This window comes from Ischnura elegans, chromosome 5, assembly GCF_921293095.1.
Source record: "Ischnura elegans chromosome 5, ioIscEleg1.1, whole genome shotgun sequence".
Taxonomy (NCBI): Eukaryota; Metazoa; Arthropoda; class Insecta; order Odonata; family Coenagrionidae; genus Ischnura; species Ischnura elegans.
The window spans coordinates 13,695,085-13,703,612 of NC_060250.1; the positions used below are offsets into that span (position 1 = coordinate 13,695,085).

At 37.4% G+C, this 8,528-nt stretch overlaps 1 protein-coding gene and 1 non-coding gene across 2 annotated transcripts; both read right to left on the reverse strand.

The window, feature by feature from the left end:
• Positions 1 to 669: 669 nt before the first annotated feature.
• Positions 670 to 4,228, reverse strand: LOC124159621. Its single transcript, XM_046535540.1, has 3 exons — positions 3,990 to 4,228; positions 1,663 to 3,354; positions 670 to 1,489 (listed from the first exon to the last, which is right to left on the reverse strand). Exons 1-3 carry the CDS (start codon positions 4,226 to 4,228, stop codon positions 670 to 672), a joined length of 2,751 nt encoding a protein of 916 aa, XP_046391496.1.
• A 2,583-nt stretch (positions 4,229 to 6,811) lies between these two features.
• Trnaa-ggc lies at positions 6,812 to 6,883 on the reverse strand. Its single transcript has one exon. It is a non-coding gene; the product is annotated as a tRNA-Ala (tRNA).
• Positions 6,884 to 8,528: the final 1,645 nt, after the last annotated feature.

Below are 8,528 nucleotides of genomic sequence, written 5' to 3' on the forward strand. Positions count from 1 at the left end.
GTCTTTGATTTTGTTTTTGTATTTAGTTTTGTCTTTGCTTTTGTCATTGTTTTTGTCTTTTTTTTGATTCTTTTTTTTATTCTTTTTTTTCTTTGTTTTTTTTCTTTGTTTTTGCCATTGTTTTTGTCTTTATTTTTGTCTTTGTTTTTGACTTTGTTTTTGTCAATGTTTTTGTGTTTGTTTTTTTCACTGTGTTTTTCAATGTTTTTGTCATTGTTTTTGTCATTGCTTTTGTAATTTTTTGTCCCTGTTTTTGCCTTTGTTATTGCTTTTGTTTTTGGCTTTCTTTTTGTCTGTTTTTTTCATTGTTTATGTCTTTGTTTTTGTATTTCTGTTAGATAAATGATAGGCTACGATGTAGTTTTTAAACAGGTATATTGTTAGCGAGGTGGTAAGCCACCTGCACCCGAGCGCGTCCAGTACGAGACTGACTTGCAGGGCGAAGCCGAAGTCGCCAGTCGACTCACAGTCGAACCGCGCCGTCGACCGGTCAACAACGGCGATACAATCGATTACCTTTTCAAACATTCCGCCCACCTCTCTTCGATACATAGAAGAGATAATTCTACAATTTTCATGATAGCAAAAAAAATACTAACAAAGCAACAAAAATATCCTGTATGAAACAAAAAAAAACTTTCAGTGTATTGAAAATATTTAAATGTCCATTCACTGCGATGATTGATTAGAAACATTATTCAAGATTATGAGTTTTGACACCGGTCTTATCATTACTGAATTATTGAATTTCACTTTCACTACCCTCACTAGTCCATCATCACCAGGGTACACATGTATTATCCTAGCAAGAGGCCATTGCGCTGGAGGAGTGTTCTCACAACGAAGAATCACCAGGTCACCAATGTTGATTTGTGATGTCCGGTGAGTCCATTTCTGTCGCTGCTGGAGCGATTGCAGGTACTCCCTTGACCACCTTTGCCAGAAATGCTGGAGCATCTGTTGAACTATTTTCCAGCGTTTTAAAACAGGTATAATTTCATCGATTAGTGAAGGCTCTGGAATGATAAAAGATGCAGAATGAATTAGAAAATGTGCAGGAGTTAAAGCTTTGTTATCAGTAGGATCATCTGTTAGGGGAATAAGGGGGCGGGAATTTAAACAGGCTTCAACTTGACAGAGTAATGTGGAAAGCTCCTCGAAGGTCAGCTTTGTATCTCCGATGACCCGTCTGATGTGATGTTTAGTGGATTTGACGGCTGCCTCCCAAATTCCACCGAAGTGAGGAGCCGCAGGAGGGTTGAAGCGCCACTCCGTCCCGGTAGACGCCAAAGCCTCTGCAATGGTGCGGTTGTAGTCAGATGACCTCTGGAACATCCTCTTGAGCTCCTGGTTAGCACCAATAAAATTGGTACACCTATCACTTAGCAGTAGAGAACAATGTCCACGTCGTCCCACAAACCTTCGGAACGCTGCGATGAACGATTCTGATGAGTAACTTGAAACTGCTTCTAGATGCACCGCCCGTGTACTAAGGCAAATGAAAATACAAATAAAACCTTTATAAGAGCTCTGACCTCTCCCAAATGATGCTCTTATAGATATTGGTCCCGCATAGTCAACACCTGCTCTTGAAAAAGGTCGACTAGGTATGGGCAGGTAAATTTCCCATTATTTGCTCTGTAACGTTGGCAATTCAAGCACCGGTGAATAATTGTTTCAACTATTTGACGACCCTTCACTATCCAGTACTGAGTACGTAATGTCGTCAGTGTAAGCTGTACGCCTCCATGAAGGGTTGCTTTATGACAGTCCTCAATTATTAACTCAGTAAATGGATGTTTGCTGGGTAGTATCAATGGATGTTTTTCATCATCAGATAACAATGAATGCTTGATTCTACCACCAACTCGCAAAAGTCTTTCCTTCACAAAAGGTGACAATTTCACTAATGCACTTTTCTTATGTAGGATTCCAGCTTTCTCCAACTGAGAAATTTCCTTGGCAAATGATTGGCGTTGAACCATGTACACTAATAGCAATCTCGCTCGATTAACTTCACTAGGGGTTAGGAATTGCTCAGAATAAATTGCACTAATTTTAAACCAAGCTTCATGAAACACTGGATGGATCACTTTCCTACCACTAAGAAAACGGATCATGTAAGCCATTACATGTTTGAGAGTTTTTAACGTAGAGTATTTTTTAAAAATATTTAAGGCATCGGTTTTTTCAAGCACACTAGTAGTTAATGATGCAGTCAATTTTCCCACTAGAAGCTCACTAGATAAGAATTCCTTTGCCTGGAATTTAGAACTATTTGGCCAGTACTTCTCATGTTTTGAGAGCCAACTTGGCCCAGACCACCATAATTTTTGATCTCTCAATGTTGATGGAGAACAACCCCTAGAAGCTAAATCAGCTGGGTTGAATTTCGTTCCCACGTGATGCCACTTAACATTTGGTACTAAAGAATGGATATCAGAACATCTATTGGCCACAAAAGTAGGCCATCTCGAGGGATGGTCCCTCAGCCAATACAGGACGTCTTGAGAGTCAGTCCACAAATGTATTTCAAGCAACTCAGACTCAAACATTATCCGATTCTGATTGATTAGCTTAGCAAGCAAGTGAACAGCACATAATTCCAATCGAGGAATGCTAAGTGTTCTCAAGGGGGAAACTTTAGTTTTTGCCTGAATTAATTTCACTGTAAACACTGATCCTGAGCATTCACTATCAGTACGCAGGTACAAAACTGCTGCATAAGCAGATTTAGACGCATCAGCAAATCCATGCAATTGCAAGGTATTGTTAGAATTACTAAAACCCAACCATCTTGGAATTTTGATGTTAGAAACTTGAGATAATTTACCATAATATGTTTGCCAAAAATCAGCATCAGATTGGCATAACTCTTCATCCCAACCTATTTTAATCAGCCAAAGCTTTTGCAAAAATATTTTGGCTAAAATTACAATTGGAGCGAGCCAGCCCAATGGATCAAATAACTTGGCTGCGGCTGATAATACTCGTCTCTTTGTCCAGGGTTCAGAATATTGCTTGATTTTGACACTAAATTTGAAATAATCTTCATTCGGTTGCCAAGTAAGTCCTAATACAGCAAAGTCTGAATCGTCCTCAAAGAGTAATTCTGGTTCACTGGCTAATAAGTCATTAGGCAGCTGTTCCATTAAGGCAGAAGCATTTGAAAGCCACTTGCGCAATGGAAATCCGCCCACCTTGCACAAGTTAATAACTTCCTGTTGTTTCAACAAGGCGGTTTGAATATCATGACCACCCGATAGCACATCATCCATGTAGGTTTCTTCACTAAGAATGATGGAGCCCAATGGAAAGTTAACAGCTTCATCCTTTGCCAGTTGCTTAATGACTCTATTAGCGATAAACGGACTACATTTTAATCCATATGTTAGTGTACAAAGGAGAAAAAATTGTACCTTCTCTAACGGATTAAATCTCCATAAAATAGTTTGAAGATGTCTATCTGCCTCGTGTACTAATATTTGCCTATACATCATTTTAATATCTGCAGTAAAGGCATACCTGTATTTGCGCCATGCCGAAACCAAAGATGCAATTCCTGGCAGCAAGTTAGGTCCTGCGTACAGGCAATCGTTTAAGGAAAATCCTTGATTTGTTTTGAGCGAACCGTTAAAAACTGTCCGCAATCGTGTAGTAGTACTACTTGTTTTAATGACACCATGGTGTGGAAGAAAAACATATTTTTTAAGGTTCACTTCAGATTCTGGAATACACTGCATGTGCCCAGAGACTAAATATTCTTGCATAAATTTACAATAGGATTGTTGAAAATCTAAGTCCCTTTTGAATTTATTTTCCATACGGAATAATAAAGTCATTGACGGATGGTAAGTATCTCCAAGCTGTTTTAATTTTTCAGATAATATTGGAAGTCTCACTACATAGCGTCCATCTGAATTCCGTGAGTAAGTAGATTTAAAATGACTTTCACAAGCCTGTTCTTCAGGAGTGAGAGAAACACTTACAGCATTAATCTCTTCCTGTAGCCAAAAACGCTGAAGCAGGGAGTCCACCGACATTTCGGAACTATGAAGTACTGTGGGTGTTGGCGTGGACTGGGAATAGTCAAAGTTTGTCTCACCAGAAATGATCCAACCCAAGGCCGTGGCTGTAGCAATGGGTTGATTCGGCTTTCCTTTGATGATATCTCCTTCCACCACTCTAGCATGCACGGCTGCTCCGAGAAGTAACTCGATTGGTGCATTCTGAGCGAAGTTATAGGATCCGCTAACACCAAGTCCTTCAAGTGAGACCAATCGTTGACCCCGTATCGAGTGCCTGGTGTATAGGAAGTTACTCGGGGCACCACCAACACCTCAGTTTTGCAGCTGAACGATGATGGAAACCTCGGCTTTATTGTAATGCTGGAAGCAGCTCTGCATGCCACATGTTGCTTTCCTCCAAGTCCACTAACTGTCACTGAAATTGATTGTTTATGTAATTTAAGTCTTTGACACAAAGATTCAGTTATAAAACTGGATTGAGCACACTGATCAAGTAGCGCTCGAGCAGGCACTACTTTTCCACCAGGGCCCTGTACGTTAACCCAAACAGTGGAAAGCAACACAAAATCAGATTTGCTTCTGATTTCGTTATTCAAATGAACATTAGCGCTTGTAGATGCATCTAGTAGAGAGGAAGGTTTTGATGAGTTTTCACCATCCCTTTTCTCACCACCATCGGTTAATCCTGAATTATTTAACTGAATATGTATTAACGTATGATGCCTTTTATGGCGGATTTGGCATCTCTTTTTTGATAGGCAATTGCGTAGCACATGATTACCTAAGCAATTCAAACAAAGCTCTTTTGATTCAACAAAGGTTTTGCGCTGCTCAGTAGTTTTGGCTCTAAACATTTCACAATAGGCCAGCCAATGATTACGATTGCATAAAACACATAACGGTTCCCTTGATAATGTTCGTCCAGTTATATGGCAATTCTCGGTAATGGGAAACCCTCTTCTGTCATGTAATACCTTCCGTCGGAAAGGCACTCTGTTGCGAGCTCCAGGCGAATGACTAAGTGAGCTAGGCTCCAATTTACAGCTTTCGATATTGTCCAAGCTCATGATTTTAGTCTTAAGGAAGTTTTTTAGCATTTCATAATCAGGTGGAGTTGTTGACTCCTCTAATTTAATTTCCCACGCTCGACGTGTTTGTGGGTCTAATCTCCTTTCGGTAATTATGACAATTAAATCATCCCAATGCCCTACTGGCCGTTGCAAAGCCTCAAGCGCTAGCAAAGGGTTAATTGTGCCAGCATAAATACGGCGGAGTTCGGAGGCAGATTCATTTTTCATTGGCTTTAGATCTAATAAGGATGCAAGATGGGCACTGATCGATCTTCTTGTATTTTCATAATAATCTTTCAATGACTGCCAAGCAAGCATGAAATTTTGTTCTGTCACTGGAATAGTACGAATCAAATCTGCAGCTTCACCAGATAGAGCACCTTTTAAGTACTGCAACTTTGTAACGTCCGAAATATCATTGCGATCCACAATTATTGATCTCATTAAGTCCCGGAATGTTTCCCAATCTCGGAAATCACCAGAAAATTTTGGCAATTCTGCAATAGGCAATCTCACTTGTTGATCACACACTGAACGTGAAGGATTATTCTCCCGATCTATTTCACGAGTACTGGAACCAGTCTCCAGACAGATAAGAAATTCTTCAAATTCTCCCTTTCGCTGGAGATAAATTTCCTCGGCATAATCAAAAAAGTCTGAAGTGCAATACTCATGATTGGTATCGAAACTTTCACTTTCAGTCATTTGTTCATGACAATCTTTTATTTTTTGCCAATAGCTCTCAACATTCTCCAAGCGCACTTTACACGAGCCTCGGCTCATTTTCGCAGCACCTTCCTTTTTAAAGTTAACAAAGGCATTATTAATTTTCTTTAAATAAGACTTCTGTTTCTCAAAAAAGCCTTCCATTTTTTAACACCATGAATTTAATTTAATGTCACTAAACTTATTCCCATAGGCAAGAGATACGATGAGCAATAAGTTTCGATAATTTAATATAAATTGAAACGATCTTACTGATTTTGGACGTCTTTCTTCTCGGGTTGATGTTCGATCCAGTCTGGAAAGTACACGATCCCCTTAGTGGGTTGATGAGTAAGCCAGCCTGGAATGCATGCGAGTCTCTTCGATGCGGTAGTCAGCTGATATTCACATGGCGTGAAGTTCTGGGTGATTCACCAACGGCCTTGTTGCTTCGTTGTCTTCACTGCTGAGATCTGCCGTTGAATTCACTCCGATTTGTAATAAGACTTTTAGTAGACCGCGATTAGTTTTAAAGCACCTTATACCCGTTTTTCGATTGATATGAATAGCACAATCAAAAGATGATTCGGCTCACAAGGGTTCAGCATAGATGAAGAGCCAGGGATTTCAATGAAACCATGATCATGCGTTCCCGGAATAGAGAATATTTCGAATTATATCCCAATCCGGCCCGAAGGACCAAAACATGTTAGATAAATGATAGGCTACGATGTAGTTTTTAAGCAGGTATATTGTTAGCGAGGTGGTAAGCCACCTGCACCCGAGCGCGTCCAGTACGAGACTGACTTGCAGGGCGAAGCCGAAGTCGCCAGTCGACTCACAGTCGAACCGCGCCGTCGACCGGTCAACAACGGCGATACAATCGATTACCTTTTCAAACAATTTCTTTTTGAAAGCACTGAAGGAACAAGTGACTTTGTACGCAGTCACGCGCACGGGTGCAAAGTTAAATACACCAAAGGATGAAGTTCGCCATGAAAAAATATTTGACTTAGCCGGGATTCGAACCCGGATCTCCCGATTGCCGGTCAGGCGTGCTACCAGTTACACCACCAAGCCATCTTCTCAGAGCGAACTTCGGGATGGGTTTTACCGAACAAGAAGAAGAACAGAACCAGAAGAACAAAACCGAACAAGTTTTACCGAAGTTCGCTCTGAGAAGATGGCTTGGTGGTGTAACTGGTAACCTGACCGGCAATCGGGAGATCCGGGTTCGAATCCCGGCTAAGTCAAATATTTTTTCATGGCGAACTTCATCCTTTGGTGTATTTAATTTCTTTTTGTCTTTTTTTATCATATTTTGTTTTTTATTTTTTCTTTGTTTTTGTCTCTTTCTTTTTTTTTTTTTTTTGTTTTTACTATTGTTTTTTTCTTTGTTTTTTTCTTATTTTTTTATTTATTTGGTCTTTCTTTTTGTCATATTTTTTTTATTTTGTCTTTGTATTTGTTATTGTTTTTGTCATTGATTTTGTCTTTTATTTTGGTTTATTCTGTGTTTTTGTCTACGTTTTTGTCATTTCTTTTGTCATTGTTTTTGTTTTTCTTCTTAGTTTTTGTCTTTGTTTTTTTTCTTTGTTTTTGTCTTTGGTTTTGTCAGTTTTTGTCATTTTTTGCCTTTGTCAATGTCTATTTATTTCATTGTTTTTTTCATTGTTTTTGTCTTTGCTTTTGTCATTGTTTTTTAAATTGTTTTCGTTTTTTTTGCACTGTTTTTGTCTTTGTTATTGTCTTTGTTTTTGTATTTGTTTTTTCTTCTTTTTTGTCTTTTCTTGTCTTTGTTTTTGTCATTGTTTTTGTCGTTGTTTTTGTTCTTGTTTTTGTCTTTGTTTTTGTCTTTGTTTTTGTCTTTGTTTTTGTCATATTTTCGTCATTGTTTTTGTCATTGTTTTTGTTTTTATTTTTTTCATTGTTTTTGTCATTGTTTTTCTCTTTATTTTTGTTTTTGTTTTTATTTTTTTTGTCTTTCTTTCAGTCATTGTTTTTTTTATTTTGTCTTTGTATTTGTCATTGTTACTCATCGTTTTTGTCATTGTTTTTGTCTTTGTTTCTGTAACAAATTGTGAGATGTTTTTGTCTTTGTTCTTAGTTATTTTGTTTTTGTCCTTGTTTTTAACTTTATTTTTTCATTGTTTTTGTAATTGTTTTTGTCTTTGTTTTTGTCATTGTAAATGAAAGGTTTTTGTCTATGTTATTGTCTTAGTTTTTGTCTTCGTGTTTGTCTCTGTTTTTATCATTAATTGTGTCTTTCTTTTGTCTTTGTTTTTGTCTCTTTTTGTTTTTGTCATTGTTTTTGTTTTTGTTTTTGTTTTTGCTATTGTTTTTCTCTTTGTTTTTGTCTTTTTTTATTTATTTTGTCTTCTTTTTATGTCGTTGTTTTTTATTTGTTTTGTCTTTGTTTTTGTCTTCGTTTTTGTCTCTGTTTTTATCTTTGATTGTCTTCATTTTGTCTTTGTTTTTGTCTGTTTTTGTTTTTGTCATTGTTTTTGTTTTTGTTTTTTTTTTCTCTTTGTTTTTGTCTTTTTTTATTTATTTTGTCTTCTTTTTATGTCTTTGTTTTTTATTTATTTTGTCTTCGTATTTGTAATATTTTTTTATTGTTTTTGTCATTTTTTTGTCTTCGTTTTTGTATTTGTTTTATCTTCTTTTTTGTCTTTTCTTGTCTTTGTTTTTGTGTTTGATTTTGTCTTTGTTTTTGTTATGGTTT

Excerpts from the sequence above, each read along its gene's own strand:
- LOC124159621 (XM_046535540.1), bottom strand. The coding sequence starts at position 4,228 with ATGCACCAATCGAGTTACTTCTCGGAGCAGCCGTGCATGCTAGAGTGG. Across the intron at positions 3,355-3,989 it reads TACAGGAAGAGATTAATGCT|AGTCATTAAGCAACTGGCAA; the intron begins GTAAGTGTTTCT and ends TATCGCTAATAG. Across the intron at positions 1,490-1,662 it reads GTTGAAACAATTATTCACCG|TACACGGGCGGTGCATCTAG; the intron begins GTGCTTGAATTG and ends CATTTGCCTTAG.